The sequence below is a fragment of the Calypte anna genome, chromosome 8 (genome assembly GCF_003957555.1).
Source record: "Calypte anna isolate BGI_N300 chromosome 8, bCalAnn1_v1.p, whole genome shotgun sequence".
Classification (NCBI taxonomy): Eukaryota; Metazoa; Chordata; class Aves; order Apodiformes; family Trochilidae; genus Calypte; species Calypte anna.
The window spans coordinates 21,696,524-21,721,026 of NC_044254.1; the positions used below are offsets into that span (position 1 = coordinate 21,696,524).

General features: G+C 38.1%; 1 protein-coding gene across 5 annotated transcripts in view; it reads left to right on the forward strand.

Moving 5' to 3' along the window:
- The window catches only part of MAST2 (microtubule associated serine/threonine kinase 2), a 202,771-nt gene that overhangs the window by 85,777 nt on the left and 92,491 nt on the right, over positions 1–24,503 (forward strand). For 4 of the 5 annotated variants that reach the window (XM_030454793.1, XM_030454791.1, XM_030454795.1 and 1 more), the window contains exon 4: positions 12,920–12,951. In XM_030454793.1, the coding sequence (XP_030310653.1) occupies positions 12,920–12,951 (32 nt within the window). Of the gene's footprint in view, positions 1–12,919; positions 12,952–19,121; positions 19,478–24,503 lie in introns of those variants that run through there. The other variant, XM_030454796.1, reaches the window with a different exon arrangement.

The window sequence follows — 24,503 nt, forward strand, 5'->3', positions numbered from 1 at the left end:
CTATATATATATATACATATATATGCATATGTATGGAATAATGTATATTCAGTGTCCAATTGTATCTCTGTAGGATGACAGAAAAAGTAGGTATTTCCTGAGCTGTAGTGCCACTGCTTTGGAAGTGTAGTCTTCTGAAAAGTGGGAACTTTTCATTTCCATTTCCAACACATTTGCATGCACCCATTTGTATGACTTATTTCCTGTGCCAGCATTGTCCTTTGTTCTGAGTGGCTTTCCTTCCATGGGAATTCTCACTTGATTTTACTTGATGAATTCAAGAGACTGTCCTCTCCGCAGCCAAAGACCACTGTTGCTGGAATGATGGCTGCCAGCATTTGAATATTCATTTTTTTAAGATAAACTGGAGACCCTCTTGTGCTGAAATGTGGAAAGCACTGCTCAATGCCTGTGCTGTCACACTGCAGACCTTTGAAGCTATCCCTCTTCCTTTGGCTGGAAGGGCAAGTTATTTCCTCTCTTCTCAAAACTTGTTCCTTAAAGTTGGTGCTTGGAGATTTTTTCTAGTTTCAGGCTCAAGTATCTATTACATAGGAAAATGAATCTTAAGATTTGCTGTCCTGGCTAGGAGCCTGGGATTTGTCTTTGTGAATGACATGACCAGAACCAGACATGGCATCATAGCTCCTGATGTGTTTCTGATTGAGTTAATGGCATTATAATAATTTCCATATTATGCTCCATGCTGTTCTTGACGCTGCCTAACAGCTTGCTTGCTTTTCTCCCAAACTCCAGCTGTAAACTGTCTTCAGTGAACTGTTCACAGTTTCTCCCCTGTTCTTTTTGGAAATTAGTGCTAGTTTGTCCTTCCATAGGTGTATGAGTAGTTAGCAGTTTATAAATCAATTCTGGCATTGTGTTGACTACTTACCTAATGAATTCCCCACACTGCCAGGGATTTCGAGAAAATCTGTGTCTCTGGTCTTGTGCAGTGTGTACTTACTTAATGTATTGTATGCAGCAATTAACAGAAAACATTGAGATCTTCTGTATAACATTTTGATGTAATAAAATAGTTGACTTCCCATTTTTCAGGCTTCTAGAATTAATATGGAAGCACTTGTAAGTTCTGCTTTGTTTCATTGCTCAGTATCGCCCATGGGAACTGTCTGGCATTGTAAACAGGTTAATTTCCCTTTCCTGTATCTTGCTATTACATTGTTTGTTTGTCTGTTGGGTTTTTTCACTCCTTCTTTCGCTCACTGCATTTTTCAGACTTCAGAGATTTATCTACCTTGACATATCTACCTGAATCCATGAAGGCAAAAGCCTGCTGGGTCTGAAGCAAAGCACAGATGGAGATTTCAGGCAGTACAATCAATGAACTCAATTTCCCACTTTTTCCATTAAAATTACTGCAAATTTGTGTAGTGAGATTTGTCAGTCATTTCTTTTATCAGTTTTCTAACCTGTTCATTGACTTGCTAGGGCTGAACACATGCAATGCTATTTAAATACACTGAAATTAGTAAAACTTGAAACATTAAGATTGAAAATAAGATGTAGTACTCTCCGGTACATATTGTTAAAATAATTATTTCTAATTTGTTTTACAGTGCAGATTATGCTTCCTAGAGCCAGTACACATTTAAATTCTTGGTGTGCATAAGCATTTTATGTTAAATTTGGGTAGAGAGGCTTATAAATACTGAATTATACTTATTGGGAAAATTAAAAGAACGCTTTATTCATCTGTAATTTATATTGATTTTTAAATAAGTAGGCATAATGTCTATTGATCTTATTTTTTAAACAAGTTGTATATTGCATTTTAAGCAGGCCAGGCATAAATGCTGGCTTGTTTCTCACAGCTTCAGGTGAGGGTGTCAGTGTGATTTGAGTTGCTTTGAGATGAAATGTATTCCAACACAATGGGAACAAGGCAATGCAGTTTTCCAGAGCTCATGTCCTAGTAAGACAGCAGACTTACTACCTCTGAAAACCTGCTGTTTTTTCCTGCCAAGCCTCTGATCATTCTTGTTGTTGAGATGAATGCTTTAAGCATGTATTGAATTGAACCATAAAGTGGGAACAAGGACAGTGAGCAGCTGAGCTGTTGAGAGACCTGTTGGGATCAGGAAAAGCCTCTTCCCAGATCCTCTTTGTTATGGAGTGACAGTTCAGAGTAGTTCAGTGACAATTCTTTATTAACTTGCAAGTCTTGCAAACACTTCAGAAATTTCTGCTGTACCTGTAAATATTGACTAGAATATATCTTAAAATCTGCCATTGAGGTCAGCACTTGCAGTTTCTCCCAAAAGACATAGAGGATGAAGAGAACTCTGTGCTTGATAAATGGAAGAGTAATGATGTACAGACAGTGCTGGGTACCTGAGAGCTGTTCTGGGGGATGAAGTCAGTGTTTGGTCTAATTTGAAGTATGGTGAAGGACAGAAGTTTTAGATATTGATTAATATCTTTTGTCTTTATATATTTTCAAGAGAGTTCATATTTATAATTTAAATGCAACTGAAAGAAAATCCTATCCAGAACATGTCCTGGTAATAGAATCAGCTCTTTCTGTCAGTCCATTATGGAGCACACTAATCGCCCATCACAACTAAAAGTCATTAGGCACAGTCTGCAGTTTCTCAAATCTCTGCTTTGGGAGTGAGTGTCTGTATTTTACCAGTACTTTAATTGGGGATGAATTTTCCTTTACCCTGAAAGAGATCTCTTGGCACCAAGTAAGTCTGAATTATCCAACTGTATTAAATTTAAGGTTGTTCAGAAATAGATTGGTGAAAGATGTTTAGATGCTTTTTGGTAGGAGAAATTTTAAAGATCCAGAAACCATACTTCACTTGACATTTGCACAATTTATGAGATACCTGAAGGATAGGCCTAGATGTGGTTATTTAAAAATATGCTGGGGGATGAGGTCAGTCAGTGCCTATGGTTTCCAGCTCAGCTCCCTTTCACTTTGAATACAATAGATGCTGCTTTTCCAAGATCTGTTCCACCTCCTCTGAGCTTGAAGGTTGCCTTGCATACACCAGTATAAACCTTTCACCCACTCAGTTTAATCTGTAAATCAATTTTGGGCTTGGCCTAGCACCACTTTATATTTCACCATCAGAGCCCTGCCATGTGGGTACCTGGCAGGCAGTGTAATTTTAAAAGGTTGGTGGTTATTACAGTTCTACCTGATCAAAATTGAGAGGGCCATTTTTGATTTTTTTTTGTCTTTACAATTAATTTAAATACTCCTAAGCATATAAAATACCTATTTGAAAGGAGGTACTAGAGAGAGATAAGAGAGCATATTTCAAGTTAATGTTGTTTTTTCACTAAAAATACTGTTTTCCAGAACCAATTAAAGAAATGTTGTAGATACACTTCGTGTTGTAACTCTGAAATGAGTCACATTAGATGTGTGATCACCTTGTATTTCTAGGGGATGATTCCCTTTATATATATTACAACTGTAAAACTTCTGTGGCTATTAGCTTTTGCTGTAAAAAATATTTATTATCTGGGAAGGAAGCAACAGATCCTTTTCTTTCATCACTGTCATGTATTCATGTTTCAGTTTGGCTGCAGCTTGGTACACAGTAGACATAATCAGTATCAGAAACCATCCACTTTTGAGGGCAAAAAGAGATCTGGAATTCTGCTTGCAGCTTACAAAGATGTAAATACTGGCTGGCATCTGCTTATTCCAAATTTTAACGTGGTACTCAGCATGTGGATTTCTTCATTAAGTGGATGATGGCCTTTAACTATTCCTTTACAAAAAATTCACATTTTTTCCCCTGTCCCTCTTTGCCTGTGTCTCCTTCCCTGCTTCTGTTGAGATCAGTGATTTGAGAGGGGTAAGCTGAGGGGCCTCACTTAGCTTAGCCAGGCAGTGAAAAACTACATCTACTTATTCTGTAAATAATGTCCAGTCAGAGCAGATGTAATTAACTACTGAACTTAATGGATGACTTCTGAGGTTACTGATGCTATCAGTCATAAACTAGATGAAGGCAAGTGAGCTTTATATGCTTGGAATTCCTTTTAGGACTAATTACTAAATATCTTTAAAATTGATTGCTTATGCTTTCAATTTCTGAGAGTGTTTTCACATCATGTATGTGGAATGGACTTGCAGTGGCTTTAGCAGGGGAATAGAAGGGGTCTCCATTGTTGAAGCTTTTTGAGGAACTAAAAAGTTTCTTTCCCTTGGCAGTCTCTCCCAGAGCTTTACTATTGAGAAACTTGGTCCTCTTTCAGGATTACCAATCCATCCATCTGACACAGATTTTCTTTTTGTCTAAATAAGTTGAGAAAGAAACAACTCTAAAGATAAAATACTGCTGATGTGTCCAAAGTCTTAACCTAACATTGACAAAGCAATCAGAGACACGTGGAGCTCCTCTCAAAGCCAACCACCAAAACTTAAATGCTGCCTTTCTGCTTCCAAGTATTTTACAACCAGGTAGTCAGTGAGAAACCAACATTACCAAATAAACAGAACCCTTTGGACTTACACAAGATACCTGCTGCTCATGTTAATATTGAGCTGACTGTACCTTTTCTCAGTCCAATGAGTCAGCATTGGAGATTGTCTCTCAACTGATTTCAGTGTAATTTTCTTTGTCACCTTTGATCTTTTTTCATATTATGTATTAACTGAATGGGTATGAGCTGGTGAGCAGGTGTGGGAGTTTTCATGAGATGTGTGTTGTTTTATATAATTGTCCTGCAGGATAAATCAGAAGGGTTGCCAAACTCACCAAAATTATGCTGGGCTGGATTATTCAGTTTTAAATTCTGTGTTTAAAGGGTTTTATAAATAAAGTTAGTGGTCAGGTAGCCCTGATGTCAGCTGTCAATTCTTTTAGAAACACCCTTCTAAGGAGTAGATGTGTATAGTAGAAATGACAACTGATTTAATCACAGATTAATATTAGTACAAGACAACAAGAGAGAGCATAAAACTGGGTTTGTTTATTTGTAATGCTCTTGGCATTTTTAGCAGCTGTGACTGCTTCCTTGTGATCATTGCATGCCCAGTCTTGAAGGAATTTTTGTTGCAAGTCAAGACAGTAATTTTAAAAGCAGTTTCTAACAATAGCGTTGCAGCTGCAGTCCTGTATGTCTCCGAGATGACTCTCTCTCCTGCATTTTCTAAAATTTTGTAGAACGTGACCTTTTGACTTAAATTTCTGAAACTGATGCAGTCTGACAAAATAAAAGAGAATTTTGAACAGTTGCTTCCATTATTTTGGGTGACTGTTTAGTGCTGGGCAGGCTGTTCCACACATAGATCAGTAATCTGCTTCCCAGCCTTGTAAACTGGAATTAAGTAATGAGAAAGATTAATGAGCTGTCTAAGTTGTAGACTTTATTTCTCTCAATCTTCCCTCTCCCTTAGGCCAAGTTGTGCAAAAATATAATATAAGGAAGAGTTGAAGCATTTCTTAAGTGTTATTTCTCAGATTTAAAAGAATAAACTGCCTTTTATTTACACAGGACTGTCATACATCTTGCTTTTTATTTAGTTGATATACATACATGTTTTGGGTGGCTCTTATTGTTTATTTCAGGGAATAAGTTATCCTCATGATCCTCTAAAGCTACTGCTTTTGCAATCTATGGATTGCTTGTTATGAAAGTAAATTCACCTTTTTTTTTTTTTTTTTTCTTTGGCTCTGCTTTTTTTTTTTTCTTATGCTTTTGAGCCACATCTAGGATTCTGGCTCACAAAATTCAAGCTGTAATTTTTAAATTTATGTCTTCCTGCAAATGAAATGACATCTTCAAAAGATCTTTTATGTGCTATGTAAAATTTAAAAGTAAGTTTGGCAGGTGTATTTGAAGGGGGCTGCTGCTACAGGGTTTTTTTTTAGCCTTGAGGAAAACAATCAAGTTGATAGTAAATTAGTTTGCTGACATCTAAGGATTGAACAGCTGCATTACTGTACCTGCTCTTCTTGATGTGCCCAGGGTTCTTAGAGGTTGTTTTTAATTTCCAGAAACCATTTGCTGTTTAACCTCAGCTGAAAAGCTTGAGACCAAATATGAAACTAGCTATTTTCTTTACTATGAAAAGAAGAAGCCTGCTGTTTGACTGATAGCATGAAATTAGAGTGACCCTGTGCTCTTAGTCCCAAATAACAGACAGGAATGAATCCTGCAGAGGAAATGAGACTTGGAGAATTGCAAGTCATTCATTGCTCTGGCTGGTGAGAGATGTGTGTGTGCCACCCTGCCCTTGGCTGCAGGCACCTCCTCCTTGTGTCATCTGTAGCTCAGCTGTGGCAGCTGACTTATTCCTGGGGTTGGGCACCTCTCCATGCACCCACTCGGGAATGTGGTTTCATTGCAACATTTTTATTGTCAGGTTCCTATCCAAGCCTGATGGGCGGTTTCACTCCTGTTTGTTACCATGAGTGGGCTCTGTCTGGCCCATGGTGTACTGCATAATGCTATATTTTGGGATTGAAAACGTGATGTAAGGTACAAAATATGGAGCAGACACTTCAGTTAACTACAAAAAAAAAAAAAAAAAAAGATATATTTGGAAATGGGCACTGAAAATATTCTGACGAAAATGGGAACTCTTGTCTGTTTTGAGATGTCTTCTGAAATTATTTTAGGTCAAGTAACCAATACCCTTAATCTTATGGAAAGCCCTGAGGTTAAGTGATACAAAAGGTTAGTGGGCAACTTTTGGAGCCATATATTCTTGATGGGTTAATGCACAGATGTGACCTGGATCCTTAGCTTTGGCTACAAAGGAAAAACTGTCTTGCCCAGACAGGAGGGCTGGTGGGGGAGGGAAAAAATAATTTGCTGTGTGTAAGAATTTTGCTTCAAGATCTTATAGACTAAAGGGTTTTTGGTTTTTCTTCTGCAGTAACTATAATTTGAAATAAATCCAGAGGGGTTTTTTTTCATTTTTTTTTTCTTTTTCCTAAATGACATGGGATTTCTAACCTGAAGTGAAAACAGTGGCTGAAGGATGCTAAAAACATCACAGGCTGATTTGTGACCTGTGGGTTTGAATACTGATTCTTTAGAGAAATGCAGTTGTCTGCTGGTTCAACAGCTGAGGTTTTTTTCCGCATTTGATTTTATAATTAAGGTACTTGAAAATTACATTTTTACTGACATGTAACTTCTGTTGAATTAGGGAACTAATCCAAAGAGTGCATTTAAATTGCTGTGAACTTGTAAGAAGTTTTGGATTACGCTGGGTGAACATTATATTCGTCACTGTATTAGTCTCATGCAGATTGTCCTGAAGGCTCTGGCACCCTGTCACCAGGAGATTTCTTAGGAAAAGGCAGTTCCAGGCAGCTTGACTGGTACTGGAAATACAGTGAGAAACACTGGGGCTGTGATATCCATGGCAGTTTGGGATTTGTGTGATTGAAATAAAGAAAGGTCTGGGGATTAAACTCTGTCTTCTCAATATTTTGAATGATATTGGCAAGATCTTGGGTACTCATTTTCAGTCTTTTAAGCATCTCTGTAGCTAAGCAGATGATCTAACAGTATGATCCTGAATTTAGCTCCTAAAAAGTCAGTAAATTATAGAACATATCTGCAGCATATTCCATAGGTTAATCTGACATTCAATGCAGATAGTTTTAGTGTTGCTGTTTAAAATTCCTCGCTGATGATCTTGGGAAAGTAGCTCAGATATAATAATTTCTAGAGAGAGAAATTGAGAAGACGTGTTTTAATAACCATCTACAATGATGTTATGAAAAGAAGAAAATTATTTTTCTTGACAGATTGTGATAGGAGAAAATGAAGCTTTATATGCGGGGTGTTTTTTTTTTTTTAATCACAAGGAAAAATTCTTCCCTGTTAATCTGATGGATGGATTACAGTTTGTCCTTGCATGGCCAGGCTGTATTTTCCATCAGAACTGGAGATTCCAACCCTCATTATATCATTTCTGCAATGCAAATGGTTATGTATAGAAAGAGATTTAATTAATCCCCTGCTGGTTGGTAGTATACCCTAAAGCAAACATAGTCAGCAAAGGAAAAAAATTAAAACATGAGTGCATGGTACCAGGTCAATGAGTGTCAGTGGAATTTCATCATCTGTGAAATATTAACTGAAATGTATTTACTGTTATAATCTGTAAAAATATTTGTCTGTTAGCCCAACTGGTTTGATAGTGAGCTACCTTGCAAGAAAGCCAAGGTCAGAGGCAATCTTGGGAATCATGCTGTCTTCTCTGGCAAAAATATGGAACATCCTGAGTGTAGTGATGGCTCTCACTTCAGTTTCAATGGAGTACATTTAAGCTGCCGTCAGTGCAGATTCTAGCATCCAACTTTGCCTGTGGGCCTGTGCCATATGTGCAGCTACATATTCAAGGACAAATTACAAGTCTGAGAGAAAGTGACAATTTTGAGTGATGGGCTCCTGTTTTCATTACACTTTTATAAGGTAATGTATCTATTTAAAAGATAAGGATGTATCTATCTTGTAGGTCAATGAACAAATAGATTTCCAGGCTATATTTCCATTTCATGCTGTGTACCTGTATGCATTCAAAAAGTCAGCACTTTCTATGCTCCCCAAAACATTTCTCTATTCAGACACAGGTTTTGTATAGAAGACATCACAATAGAGAAATTTTCAATATCTATGCACTAAGCAATATATTATGTAAACAGAAAAGTGATACTCAAAATAATCAATATATTTTCTCCTTAAGCTTCCTTGCTGGCTCAAATATGATAAGGACCATTAAGAACCCAGCCCTATTGTGAAACCTGAACTGTAGTGTCTGCTACGGTGTCCAACTAATTTTATATCTGCATGATCTGGTATGATAAACTTAAGATAAAAGAAAACAAATACAAAGAACTCTTTTGAAGGAGGGTATTCAAACCAGTGTTTTAGAAATTCCATGATGCTGTATTTCTTTCCCAAGGTTAATTTTTAACTAGCTGTCTGAGAATCTGCTGCTTCTTTTGTCATGTAGAGATCAAGTTGCATGTTTAATAACTGTGCCTTGAAATATGGAACTGATACAAAAAAATAACTTTCAGAACAGTCTGTTCCTGTCATTTGGGTACTGCAAGATTTAATACACTTCTTATTTTTTAAGATCTGTGAAAGTAGATATTTGTTTCCACTTCTGAAAATTCTGTGTGCATAATGAGCAACAATCTTTTAAAGTATTCTTACACTGTTTATCATTTCATATAAGTAAAATATAAATGTAAGCCTCTATTTTGAGAGTTATATTGTTGACCTAGAGAGCAGGTGGCATGGAGTCTGGCTGAAGTAATAATGGTAATATATATATATATAGATATATATATCCTGGCAGCGCAAGTGCTCAGGGAGGCAGATGTGCTGTCAGAAGAGGCAGTTTGAAATCTTTGAGTGCTTATGTGTCATTCTCATCAGAAAGCTGGTCTTAAATGAAAATGTCCTTTAGAATAAACTACCATAGATATTACAGCTGCACCCTGTAAATAGAGTTTCAGACCAAGTAGTCACAGTTTAGCACTCCTATCAGTTTTCTTACCTCTTGAGATGTGATTTCTTATTTCAGGATACATGGACATATAATACCAAACTCCTTTGTGGAGTGGGTGAAACCAGTCAAATCACACAACCTGCTGCTTCATTTATTATTTAAAACATTAATGGATACTAGAAGACTGATTCTGAGTAGAGTTCCACCTTCACTGTGGTACTTGTGAGATGCTATTGGACTTTCATTGAATAATTATTGCATAATTAATAATTTCTTTTGTAGTGCCATTTTATACTTTTGAAACTACCCTGACACTTTTAGATGTAAACTCTCAATTTGTCCCATCACATCCAGTAAAGTGTTAAGCCATCTTAACACTCAGCTGTGTCTCCATCCTGGGTGTATCCTAGAGTGTATCCCTACCCTTGGTAGACATTTTCATTGTCTGCTCTATCCCCTGGAGATCTGAAATGTTCTTGTGACTGTGGACACCTTAAATAAGTGCCCTGAAATAGGTCATCAAGTCTTTCTGAAGTCTGCTACCTCCTTGCTTCCATCTCCAGGTATTTTCTTTCTTCCTCTTCCCTGTGATGTTTGTTAGACACTAACCCACTGGTCATTCAGGAGAAGCAAAGCTCATAATTTTGCTGCTTGCATTCATGTGACTTCCAGCTCTGATGCTTTTGAGTTGGCCTCACCATTCATGGTCTGGTCTGGGGGATTTTAAGAAGTGAAGTTACCAGCTCTGCAGAAGGGAGAAGCAGAAAAAGTTGAATAGCTGTGAGGGTGCAGTCTTGGTGTTTTTCCAGAGGACAGGAAAGGTGCTTGCAGGAGTTGGGACTGGCTTGGTGTATGATTGATAGGGTTTTTAAAGATGATTTTAAGACTAACATGAAATGAGGCATAGTGGAACAGCAGGTATAAAAATTGATTGCTTTGATTGTGCTCTTTGTTGTCAAGACCACAGAGGTATTAAATTTGAACTGCTGCCTATTGATTCCACAGCTGCACTGTGTTTGTCAAGGCAGAGGTGCAGAATGAAAACAATCGGTACATGGGTAGAATAATATTTCAGTTGCTTTAAGATGTCATCTGCTGATACTTCTTTCCTTCCTTTTTTTGGAAACTCAGTTGATCACAGGTATCAAAGGGTGATTTCAGGAACAAAGCCCAAGTCAATCCTTCCATGCATTTAATCCGGATTTAGCTACATTGTAGGGAAGTATTCAAGGTAATATTGTGTCTGCAAAACAAGTATACAGTAGAGGAAAGAAAAGGGTTTGCTTGCTTATGTTGTTGGGGCACAATTTCTGTGGTGTGTCTGTAAGTCACCATTACTGGAGCTGTGCTGCTGCAAGAAGTGTTCTCTTCTTTAAGGGGCTTTTCAGCCCTAATGACTGGAGAAAAGCTTGTAAACATAACCCCTAAAAGCTCAAAATTAGGAGGCAGATAAACAGAATTAAAGCTCACTGTTTCCCTTTTGCAGACAGTACCATGAAATTCCAGAGCTTTATTCATTCAGTCTGAAAATTTCTGGGGCTGACTGCATTGGAACAAATGGAAATACGCAGTTTGAATAGGAAAAGTCCCCTTTGCCAAGCACCTTTGTTATAGAGGATCTCATTTAAAGAGGATAAATTAAATACATCTGTATTTACATCTACATCTGTAAGAGATATATATGCATGCATAAGCAATATACTGCATGCACAAATAGAACAGTATATAATACATAATTACATCTTACCTATTTTTATATATTTGCAGTAGCAAAAAGCTGTCATTGCTATGTAGACTTCGTGGCTTGGAATCTTTAATTCCTCCTAACAAATGAGTGTAAGAAATACCTTTCTAGAATATAAAATACACAACCTGCTATCGATGCTAATGATTTATTATCTTCCATACTTGAAATGTTTTGATTAGATCTTGACAAATTTGTCTGATGACAGGAATTTATTTCTTGATGCTGTAAGCTGTCAGCCTTGTGATAATTCACACATGAAATTTGCTCAGTACTGCTAAGCAGTTGTGGAAAACTCATACTTGAAAATAATAACAGCATGTTTACCTTTTAATTTGATTTTTTTTTAGTTGTAGTAACTGTAACTTTTTGGCATCTTTGGAAAACTTTCCTAAGAAATGTCCAGTGTATTAGTTAGCAGACCAGTCACTGGCAGTTTGTCGATGAGGTTGTTAATCATTCCAGGCAGCACGTACACCGTAATTAAATATGGAAAGGAGGTTACCAAATTTTATTGATTTTTTTTTCCTATTGACTTTTTTTTCAATATTCAGTGAACACAGATTTTCTCTCCTTAGTGAGGATGAAAAATACAGCACGTAGATCAGTACTCTGAAACTCAGAAATGGCACTCGGCTGCATCGTTACCGCCCATTCCGTGTCAGAACCTTCAGGGCAGCAGCCCGGTATCAGCACCAGCACCTTCCCCCGGGACTTGTCCTATTGCCCTGTCCCGCACCGGCGGGCTTAGGCTCGGTGTTGACGGGAGAGGCTTCGCTCTCCGACAGCGTTCTTCTGTCTCTTCATTCGCAGCTTCTGCGCGGAGCTGTGCGAGTGGGCTGGGGTCCGGGGTCCGAGGTCCGAGGTCTGGGGGCAGCTGCGGGTCCGGTTCCGTGCAGCGGCTCCCACCCAGCGGCGCTCTGCGGAACCGCAGGGCCCGGCGGCCCCGGCAGAGGGAAGCACCGCCCTGCTGGGATGGATATTAAAAACCAAACCCAACACGGCGGGTCGTTGCCTCATGGTGCTGTCATCGCTGTCTGTGCCCTCTGGCTGTTCGTGGCCTGTTTACTGAAATAAAAACCTTAATATTCCCCGTCTTCCTTTGCTTCTGCTGCTTAGGTGCAAAATGCTTTTTCTTTTTTCTATGATTTTGACTTGGATTTTTGTTTCATTGGCCATAGATGTCTGTGGTAGTGTATGACACAGATAATGTGTGTGCTTGAAGAAAAAAAAAACCAACCCAACCCAACCCACTGCTAAGGCAGAGCTGCTCTGCTGCGTTAAATTTTCCTTTTGGCGAGAATGTGAGAACACACAGGCAGCAGATGCTAAACATATTGCTGCCACACTTCTGGAAGGGGTTTGGGTATGATGGTGATGAGGTGTGTAGGACAGAATTAATTACTCGCTCATCTACGTTTAGGCTTGAATTTCAGAGTTATATTTGATCTGTTGGGTGCTTTTGCTTCTGTGACTGCAAAGGCAATGATTACTCAGACAAAATGAGTAACTTGTGTACCCCAGACTTATGTGCTATGATTCACCTCTTCTGCACAGGTCCTGTGCACAGTTATACCCTGAGCATGCATTCAGAAATGGCCAGTTTTTTGTTTATTTTGTCTCAGTAATAATGAATAATATATATTAATAAATGAATAATATATATTAACAAGTCAAAGTAACTCCATGTTTTTATTCTTTTATTCCAGAAGGAGCTGAGTCTTCCCAGAAGAGGAAGTTTGTAAGTATAATTATTCTTTTTTATTTCTGGGTTTGGTTTGAACATATATATCTGTTCAGTTGTAGAAATCAGTTAAATGGGCAGACACTGTTTTCTCTGTTAGCATTTTCAAGAATCTGTCACTCACTTGGATACAGCTACCTTCCATTTCCCTGGGACTGAAGCTTCTATTCATTTCCTTAAGCAGCAGTAGTGTAAGCTTACATCTAATTATCAGCTTGAGCTGATCCTGATATGGAAGTAGCTGTGGTGTTGAGTGTTGTTTGCACTGACATGGCTGAAGCAGCTCCATAGGAGTCACTGATTATTTATGTGATATGGACAACTCTGATCGCTGCTCTTCAAACCCTGTTGACAGAAGCCTTTAAGTACCCAGCTCCTGGGCCAGGCAGGTCGGGTGTTTGTGGAGCAGTCAGAGTCAGAGAGATATTTCAACAAAGTAGCAAATGTGCATAAAAGAAGACTTTTAAGAAGGTGACTTAATCAAATAATATTCTTTAAAAGTACACTATGTTTAAAGAATTTTAGCAAACTAACTTGTGTTTGAGTGATATTACAAAAGCTTAGCTTCACAGATCTGTGGTGAAAGAAATTGCATTGTTGATTGCATCATATAAAAGAGAAAGCTTTGATTGCATTATATAAAAGAGAAAGCTTTTGTACTGCCTGATATTGTATTATAATTTAAAATTGTTTCACAAAGCTTGTAGACTACAGACATGAAGCTCACAAACACATACAACTTTTTTTCCTCAGGTTTCTGGTTCTAATGAGAAGTGATTTCCAGTCCTTTAATGCAAGCTCTCCCTTTGTATAAGAAACAGTGTTTGGACAATGCAGTATTTGGAAAGAGCCAGTGATTCAGGGCTGCACAATACAGGGGTTCAAAGGGCCTTTTTTTTTAAAATGGGGCATGACCAGACCTTTTTTTTTAGTTCATCTGACAATGATGAACCAGTCAGAGAGTTATTTAAAGAACATGAAACACCAACTGAATTTTTTTTAAAACCTATGTGCCTTGAGGGCTAACTTTAGCTATATTTGATAGATTCTGAGAAATGTGGTGCTTGTGATTTGAAGACCGAATGAATGGTGAAGTGGTGATTTACCAGTAGGTTTTTCATTTAATGTAACTGAGATATTTTTGCACAAAAATTTGGCTTTTGAAATTGAGGATGCCAGAGATATTCCCTTCACTTGGCAAAGCATGGAGGTGGGTAAGACACAAAACTATTTGTGTATTTACATTTGAATCATCAGTGATACCAATGAAATACTTTAAATGTGTAATGTTTTATTTAGTAGTAACTAAACTGAACGCCTGAATGTTTTATTTCTCTATTTATGTAACACCTTCAGTTTTCAATACTTCCCTTCAGTTCTCTTCCACAAGTAAGTGCCCTCAAAGGCATAATTCTGTGAAGAAATTTAGTAACCTATATCAAGAAGATCCAGGCCATAAATTTTAAGTACAGGGTTGCAGCTGCTAGTGAGACTGAAAATCTATGATGAATTGAAATGTCTTCTGCTAGTTGCCTGTGTTATCTAGTTGATTATTTGATTGCAGTTTCTGGAATTATGAGTTCTGTAGTCAATTCTACCAAATGATTTCTTCTTGTTTGAAAAGTTTAACTATTTAAGAAGTCAGTAGTGCACTGTGGTGTGTGTATGTGTATGGATGCCCTACTGTATAGCCTCACCGAAAAGGGTCTTAGGGAGCTGATGTACATGATTTGTGTATCCCAGTGTCAGAGAGCTTGCTTGATTTTTGGAAAAATCTATTCTTAGTATTTGAATCAGCAATTAGAGAAATTTATATCAACAAGGGGATTAATTATCTTAAAAATATACATACACTTTGTAAAAACTTGTTCAACCATTCTGTCAGAAGGGGTGGTCTAATGATGTGCACTCTAATGCAGACAGTAGGCAGTTCTCTATTCTGGAGGCTTTTCCTCTGCTTGCACCAACCTAAGAGTGAACCTCAAAAGCAAAAATAAATTCTGAACATGAAATGTATTCTGAATAGATATTGTTGTGCTGCAGCTAATGAATAGGGATAGTTACAGATGTAGCTAGGTCCTGATTCATTGACTGTCATTCATTGACTTTTGTTCACTGACAGGAGCAGGAATTGACAGAAGGATGAAGAATCTGGCTTGGAGCCAGAAACCCTGAAGAGGTGCATCCATTTTCTGCACAAATTCCAGCCTTTGTAGCAGTTTAGTAGCAATTGTGTTGTATAGAAATAGACAGCCACTCAGCATTTTTCTGTGGGCTGGTCTGGAGGCTGAGGTGCATTTACTGCTGTAAAAAGATGATGTTTGGGGAGGAAATAATTCTTTTGTAGGCAGCTAGAACTAGAAGATGACTTGATTATTGCTGCTTCCTAGGTGACTGCTTTGGCTGATGGCTAGAAAGGTTTTAGTCTGTGTGGTTTAGCTAGAGGTTTTGTCATTGATGAATGGGGGAGCTCTTACTGACAACACTTAACTTTTTCTTTGTCTCATAAGGCTTTGTATTTGCTTGGGGTGATGTTCACTGCACATGAACCCCGTGTAGGAATGGGCAATAGGAAAAACTTTTGTTTGTGCTAGGGAAAAGGAGTGGAGTTAGATGTCTCAGTATTTTTTTTTGCAGGGGAGTATGAGGAATTTTGTCACCTAGAGAAGGTCTTGGGTAGGAGCTGAACTGAATGAACGGTGGGATGGAGCCTGTGAAATCTCCTGATAAGTGCCTCGGCTTCCATATTAGCAAAAGGGTGCACAAGCACACCATAAATTATGGCTTTGCCCTTGGAGATCTTGCAGTCTGATCTTGAAATAATTAGCAGAGAGTGAGCAGGCATGTAAAACAGATGAGAGAATTGTATGCAGGGTGACATCAAGGGGAATGCTTGATTATTTAAATACCATTTTGTTGTTTATGTGCTTACAGTGTGTGTGTATATGTTTCTGTTAGGAGGTTCCTTTCCTAAATTTGCTAAAGGAAATTATCATCAACTGAGCTGTGAACTGCAAAGAGGTTGAATAATATAAGTATGAGAAGAATAACTGATTTTACTCTGTCTCTGGTGTGGTTCAGTAACCAGAGTTCAAAGTTTTCCTTTAATAAATTATGCATATAAATGTATTGGTTATGTTTTTGTTGTGCTTTGTTCCCCCAAAATAATTATCATTCATTAATATTTTCTTCATTTCAAATAGGGAATGTGAAGTGATAGACCCAAACTTTGATCTCTATCCTATTAGTGGAAGTGGTTTAGGTATTTTCAACCACTACCTTTTTTTTTTTTCTTTGTGTTGTTGGCTTCAGCTTTCAAATGGTTTTGATGTGCACCTGCACCTAAAGTGCACTGGAGATGTTCCAGACTTGAAAGGACAAAGGTGGAGACTGTGAAGCAAGATGAGGCTTGTGATGAATTACTCATGTGTGTTCATGTGTATAACAGCAACTCAGCATCCAAAAGTCCAGGCTGTGAACTGCAGATTTTCATTGTGGCTGCACGATGTGCAACACCATTCTGGAGCTCACTGTTTCTTCTGATTGCCTCCTTGGCTAATTAGCATTCACTAAATCTAGTTGGGCATGCATTTGACCCCTATAATTTCTTACACAGTATAATAGTTTTTAATAAATTCAGTTGTTTATAACATCATCTTTATAGCACTGTTATGAATAACCTGGGTTTGTATTTGAAATCTTCATGGTTTCTTAAGCTGGGTTACCTGCTTGGGATGCTGTGATTTTTGTAGTATCTAAATGTAGAATTTTCTGAAAACATAATTTTGCTTTCCCATATTATATCTAACCTTGAAGAAAGTAATTTCCTCAGCAAACTAAATTTGCCCATTCTTCCCTGATATCCACCATATCAATATAATTTTAAAGTGTGTGTATGAATGGAAAAAAGAACATGGAGGCATAAGAAACATAAAATAATTATAATGCAGAGTATATCCACTCAAAATACCCACTTAGACTAAATATTACAAACTGCTGTTTTGATGGTGATGCGTGCTGATAAGAAATGGTATTTACCTTAATGTTTTCTGTCTACCTTTATGAAATATGGTAAGCAGTGTAATAGTGTTTGCTAAATATATGTGCTAGGCTTTTATGGTGGTCTTTATTCCTTCTAAACTTTTTTGAGGCAGTTTATGCCCACTGTGGGGCTCATTTTCTTTTTTTATTTTTTTTCCCTCCTCCTCTGCCCTCCTCTTCTACTTCAAAACCTCTGAAGGGTCTTAGTTTCTACAGCACTAGGCATTTCATAAGGTATTTCATTAAAGAAGTCTTCATCATAATTTGTTAGACTTACCTCCAGCTTCCTGACAGTAAAATAACAAACAAGCAGACCAAGGAGTTTTTTGGGAGGATATGCTGGATACCAGTTTGTGTCAGCTCTGCTTGTATTCTATTGAATGCTTAGACCTTGGAAACAACAACAGGTTTAATGGCAGGGAAAAGATTTGCTAGCCTTTAGTGCTGGTCTGTGTCTTCTATTCTGCCATGCTCAGGTGCTGTGGGAATTTCCTCTCTTATCTGCAGAGAAATGGGATGTATCATTCCATTTCTGTTCATCTTGGCAGGTAAGCATTTCTGCTGGGGATCAATCGATGCCATTTCCCTGCCAGGAACAAGTGCTGAGACTCAAGCAAGAAGCTGAAGTGGTGGAAATAGAGAAAAAAATGGTTCTGAAAAGGAGTAGGGAGTTTTGCTGCTTTTGTGCTTGGTTCTGTCTTGGATCTGGAAATAGAGTAAGAAATAATGCCTCCATTCAGTGCTTTCTGCTTGTGATACTTCTTACAGACAGGGAGAGGAGGATATGGTATTTTCTAGCCACTCCATCCTCTGAGCTGCACAGAAGCAGCTCAGAAATAGTAGATCAAAAATAACCCAGTGTTCTTAAACTAATACGTGGGGCTGGCTCTGGAGGTGGAATGTGCTGAATTATTCGGGCAGGGCTTTGTAGGAGTCTTGCTGCTCATATATTAGGCTTTAAAAATAATAAGAAAGCATTACTTCTTTAAAAGAAGTTATGCAATTAATAAGGGGAATTTTAGTGTTCTGTATATACTGTAATCTCAGAGACAAAGAATTTTGGGAAGACTTAAAAGTGAGAAAAGTCTTTTTTCCAGTTTTTATTATCAAGTTTCCACTACTTGATCCAGGTTTTCATTTAGTAAGCATAATAAAGTTATACATAACATACCAATTTTGTCCCTTTTGTTGCTTGCTGTGCTTTCTTACCCTAAAGGTATTATGTGAGGGGCCAGGGGCTCTGGTTGTTTCTCTGGTTGTTTAAGGAGCAGCCACCCTGACCCTTGCTTTTGGGGCTGGCACTTTGTTTTCCTGATGGGGCATAGTTGTGAGAGGTTGTGACCTAGTGGTGTGGAGCACTTCTGCTGTGAATTGAATTGTGGGAAGACCTGAAGATAATATTTGTAATCTGGAATTGGTTGGTAATCTGTTAATCTTGGTTAAGGAACACCTGTGAATAGCAGTCTTCACCTGTCTATGATGTACAGTCTTCAACACTTTGAGGGCTATCAAAGAAATAGATTTGGATTTTTTTTGGGAAAGCTACCTTCTTCCAAATGCACATTTAGAAAATGTCTTGCTAATAGCATGAAATTGATTTTGAGGTGATTGAAATTGCCATTTGCAAACAAAAACGCATGATTTGCATTGTTCAGGGAACATTGCCTCCTAATGAAGGTGTTTTCCCCAGTCCCTCTTACAGCATTTGGCTCCCTAGGCTGCTGCTGTTGCTGTTTTTGGAGCTAGAATGCATAAAATTTGTAGCTGAAACAAACAGTTTGGAAGTTACAGGAAGATGCTTTAAGATTAAAGTTGTGCATGTTCTTAAGGGGATTGAGTTCTGAAAAAGGGATGGCTTGTGTGTTCCCCCCCCAGCTGGGACCAGCTGCTCTTTGCACTGCCGATGACTCTACAAGGGCTCTATTACTATGTCGGTGTGAGTTTTCAAGCTGCTGTGTGAGATTTCTGCCAGAATCCTTTCAAGTGTGCCATCTCTTCCCTTTGGCTTTATGCTCAGCTTTTGATTTGGTGAGTGTGACTGTTCCTGTTCCTTGGAGCCCTGTGGAAGTTGGTTGCTGATTTGCTGGGCGCTCAGCCTGAGCGTGCCGGGGCTGTGCTGCTGCCTGCGTGACAGGTCAGGTGGCTCCTTGCTGTCCTGGACTTTTCTGCACCTTCGTTTTGTACTGGTGGGCTTCATTTCCTTTCTCTGGATGCTATGAATAGACTTGTAGAAGTTTGTTTATTTTTTGACACGAGCCGTGCAATCGATCTGGACCATTACTGAACTCCTGAGGTCTCTGTGACACTGGGGGTATACGAAGAGCTTGGAATTGCACTGATTGTTCTGGGCTCTGCGTTGGAGTGATAACGGTGGGATCTCCTTCCTGCCTCTAAGCCTCTTAAACTGGGAAGAAACGTAGTGTATCAGCACAATGATGAAGAAAAGGAAACAGAGGCTCGGAGCCCCATCTCTGCGGATCCAGTAAGGACTGTTGAGAAAAATAAATTGCACCTAAAAGTTTGAAAATGAAACTATGAAGAAAAACGAGAATTTTCTGTAGCCATTAGACATTGCTATTATTTGTTAGGACTTTCTTTATCTGTCATGATCATTTGAAAGGTTTCACATTTTACTTCTGAGGAGCCCATAAATTATAGCCAAGAAAGAGCAATATTGAAATGTTTTTAAGTGGGCCACAATGTGGTTAGGTTTGAACCAGGCATTAATTACTGTGGTAAAACTGGATGTTTTGCCTTTCAAGTTTGATCACTTTTCAGATTTAAAAAGGACTTTTAATAATCTGCTGGAAAGCTGTCACAGTACTCAAATTTCTAGAAACCTTTTCTGTCTTTATTATCTTTTAAAATGAAGAATACTATTTAAAACTTTTATGTTAAAAACAAAAAAAAATATTTACATTGCCACGTGTTTCTACAAATGACATTTAAGCAAATAGTTCCTTTTTAGTCATTGCATTATTTACAAAGGCTTTGAAACCTATGAATAAAAAATCCTATTTCTGAAGCTTGCAGTTATATTTATTGCTCCATTAGTTAAAATTCAGGAAACTGTATATTTAATACTACATGTATAAGTAGAGGAAGTTAAATCTAGCATGTAGTCAGTGAAGGGAGGAGCAGGGTAGAGGCAGGCTTAACCTTTTCTGTTTGTGGACTGTAAAGCTCATCAGCTGTTTAAGTAGAGATTGATAGTGGGAAGGATTTCTGAGATATGAGGATTACTTACTCATAAATGTTTGGATTCATAAAGAAATTTAAAGCAAGGAACATTAACAAACTTGCTTGACTTCAGGACTTTCAGAGTAAAATATCTGAACATTAAAACTGAAGCATGTCCTAAATTTCCTTTTTGCTCTCTTTTATGCTTAAGTATGGTAAAAAGAAACTTTTTTCATCCCTCAATCAAAATTATTATGTGTTCTAGTATCTAAGGACACTTCATAAGACCAGTATTTGTGAGTTAACTTTTACTTTATTTCTAGTGAGGGGCATCTTATCATGTATATTTTGATAATTAGGTGTTAGAACCTCTCTTTTAATGCTTCTGTAGAAGTCTATTTGCAGCTTTTTGGAAAGCAGCTACTTTGACAAATTTCCTGTGCTCCCTGTGTATACAAATAAGTGTTGGCTGCTAACCCTGCAAAAGCAGAATAGTTTACAGAACAGAGCACAGATCTGGGAATCAGTGTCCTCATCTGTAATCCTGATGCTGCCATAGATTATGCTAGAGAAGAGTCACTTAAATTCTTTGTGCCTCAGTTTCCCCATTGCTAAAATTAGAATAAAGTAATTTTGCAGTGCTTCTTTCAGGCTTAATTAGTTATTCTTATAAAATACTGACAGTGCTAAAGTTCTTTATTTCTAGTTAATGGTTTATGTAATCCGTGCTTTCACAGTTGCATATTTCTGTTGTTGCCACAGCAGTGGTGTGGAACCATGGCTTCCAAATTACAATCTATAAAAGCTGTGATATAAATGGTCCATGTCTATGTGGTGCCATTATCAGCTTTGTTAATTTTTCTCAATTAAAAGTTTTACAATAGTAAAATAGGATTGATAGTGGTGTGTGTTCCAGAAAGCCTGGGAATCCCTACAAAAAAAGGATATGGGTAATTCTGTATTGGAAGATTTTCATAGTGGAGAAATAATGTTGTCTAGATATCCATTTTGATGTGGATAATAATCAGAAGGATGACTTTTGACCACTTAGTTTATTGCATTTATGAAGGAGATTGTATTTTGGAAGTTGTTTTTTTTTTCTCTCTTTATTGAAACAGAAGATGTGATATTGATGCTGATTTGTTTTATTTTTTTTCTACTGTGGTACCTTGTCAGAATCTCCTCTCCTTTGTACTGCCGAGGAAGTGATGTTCACCAGCACATGTTTTCTCCTACATCTGCACCAGGTCTGCAGCACCTGAAATTCCCATTTAGTGCTGACTGTGCACTTGTTACTTCTCCTCTAGTATTTTACCTGAACTCACAACCCCAGAGCAATCCATCTAGTCCATGCTACAGCCATCCTTTTCAGTGGAGGTAAGGAGAGGCATCAACAAGCAATTTCTAACAGTTTGGAGTTGGTGTAACCACTCATGAACTTACCAGCTTCACAGTTTGAGAATAATATCTAACAGAAAGGAACAGCTTTGTAGTTGTACTTTGCTTCCAGCCATTTAGTGTTCAGATTGATGTTGCTTGTTGGTACAAAGTTTTCCATTGCATGTGTAGTTTAAGGCCCTGTATAGGGGAGAAGGAGTGGAGATCTTTCTACGTGAGTGTGCATGCAAATTCCTTGCTGTGTGCTTTGCTGGCTTCTGAGTACACTTGCAGCTTGTACCATGCAGCAAGGGAACCCTCACAGGTATGGCTGATGTCACGAAAACCAAGTTAAAACCAGCCAAGAGTGGGAGCCTTGAAAAGCCTTGCCTAGAACAGTGGGGCTGGTTGGTGCTAGTGTATTGCACTTCTGTTCACTGTAAATCCACTGTAGATGCTTACAGAAGCTGGCAGGCTGAACTCTGTCTCCAAATACAGTGCCTACAAAGGATAATGAATGAAATCAAGACTGTTGTTAACAGGCTTAAATATGGGGTAAAAGAGTTTGTAAACAAAAAATGTCCAAACCAGCTCAGTTTGTATTAAAACATTAGAGAACTTGGCTGATGAGTTTTTCTTTCCTTTGGGATTAGTTCTTTCACCACCTTGTGCTGCTGTGGAACACGTATGGCCACGAGCACCCCCACTGGAAACCTCCATCTTCACTAAGAGGAAACTTCACCTAGTGAGATAGTCAGAGGAAGGCTAAAACGAGCTTGAGGTCTTTGTGTGTGAGGTTATGAAATAGGACCTCAGTGGTGCCTACTTAAAACTCAAGCCAGTCAATCAGAGGGCTGGTTTTGAAGTTCACATGTTGCAGTGTGGATGTAGCTGGTCAAATTTCAGTTACTCATCACATTGTAATGCTATACCCCTGAATCTAGACTCTTATTTCAGAGGGAGATTGCTCTTGCTGGCCAGCTCTGACAGGAGTAACCAGAAGATGTGAAGTTGAGCTATTTTAGACATCTGTCCCTCTAATGGAGAGTAGCAAATATTACAGCTGTTGGGTGGAAATCAGGTTGTCAGCAAAGGAAAGGGATGTTGCATGCGTCTGTACTTAAAAAGAAAGAGGTGCCATAAAGAAAGACATGCCCAGCATGTCTGCTGCTTTCCCTGTATGCTGGGAAGTGCTAGGTGAAAATTCTTAATAAGATACTCATTTTGGTAGCAATTGGAGTGAAATGAAGGACAGTGACTAAAGAGCAGGCTTCTAACACTTAAGTGTTGTTGTCATCAGTATAACTTTAAATTCATTGCTTTTAAGTAAAAGCTTGTATTGGGTGAAGGAATAGTTTTTAGCATTGGGGCTGATTAACAGACTAGGCAGTAGCAAATAAGTATCAAAATCAGATTATTGTTAAAGTTGATTACAGTTCTTTTTGGAGAGAAGATACAATGATTATCAATTACTTTCAAAAGTCTTTTTGGTACTTACCACTTTTTTTTCTCTGAGAATCTTTCAATCTTCAAGCTTTTGATATAGGTCAGTGCATAATTTTCCCTTTAAGAATAGTTCATATAAAAGCCTTAGTGTCAAGTTACATTTTGTTATTCCTGTGGCATCTCCTTGATAGTATTTTTCACATATGGGGACCTTCCAGCCATCTGCTCTTTAAATACTGAGTGGTTGATGATTCACAGATACATGGCTCTGTTTAAGAGCTTAGGTCTACTATAATAACTTTATTTTTGTCCGTGTTGCTTTCACCTTTGCAGATTTTGATCCTGTCTGTCTTTGTTGTAGCTTTGTTTACTTGGTTACAGTAGCAGCGAGAGCCATTCTTGCTTAGAGCAAAGGTTCATCTGGGCAGGTTACTGCTGTCATTGATCTACTCAGCTTAACACCCACAGGTTAGCCAGGCAGTGGTTCATTTCTGTGGCTCTGCAAGTGGTACAAGGAACTGGTAGAAAATGCCAAAACCCCATATGCCTTAATGTTAAATGTTCCTTGTATTTTACCTTTGGTATATTGTGTTTGCAAGAATCTTCATACGTTTTTCCCTTTCTGCCTGTGTTTTTTCATATCATTGATATTTTTGCATAGACAGATGAACAACTGTTGGTGCATCTGACATCAAGTCAGATACCAGGGAAGTCTGAACAATTGAAAATAACACAAGCCTTTCAAAAGAGTAAAAGGAAATGTGAATGTAGCATGATTAAAATAAATATAAATCGATAATATAAATATAATCGATAGGTGAAATAAGATTGCTGCAGTTGATGCATCTGTGGGTTGGAATTAAGGTAATGTAACTTTAGGAAGATAAGACTTTGATGTTCAAAATTAAACTGAAGTATTGAGTCTTGTATTTGGGATCTGGCTGGCACTCTTCTCAGGGCAGCAGGGAAGTCAAATTACTGAAAAAGAAAATGAGGCCATGTTTCACAGCTGCTCATCTTTATGAGTTGGCAAGTCTTTGTACACCCATATTTGTCCTTTAATCAAAATATGGATTTACTGAGCACTTATTGATATCAAGATGCAGTGAATTAATGGTTCTGACTTGTGCTGGGTCTTGAGATTAAAGGAGGATGCATTTGCCACCGTTTTGAAAAAATGTTACACACTCTAACACCCTCATCAAGATATAAACTAGTTTCAGTAATTCTAGAAATGGACTACTGTGTTTCTGGTAACAAGGATGAAAGTGTTCAGGTGCCCTATTTCTGGCATCAGTTGAGGTGGAGCTGAGCTGCCTCAGTTGAGGTGAAGTGTCAGTGGAAATTTGCTTTATCTTAACAAATCAAGGGAAGAGTTGGGTTCAGCTGGATTATTCAAGGGGTATTTTCTCGTGCTATTTTGATTTCATGAGTGCATGCCACTTGGGGAACATGTAGGGATATGTGGTAGAGGTTATTTTTATAGGAGTATTCTTCCTTGTAGG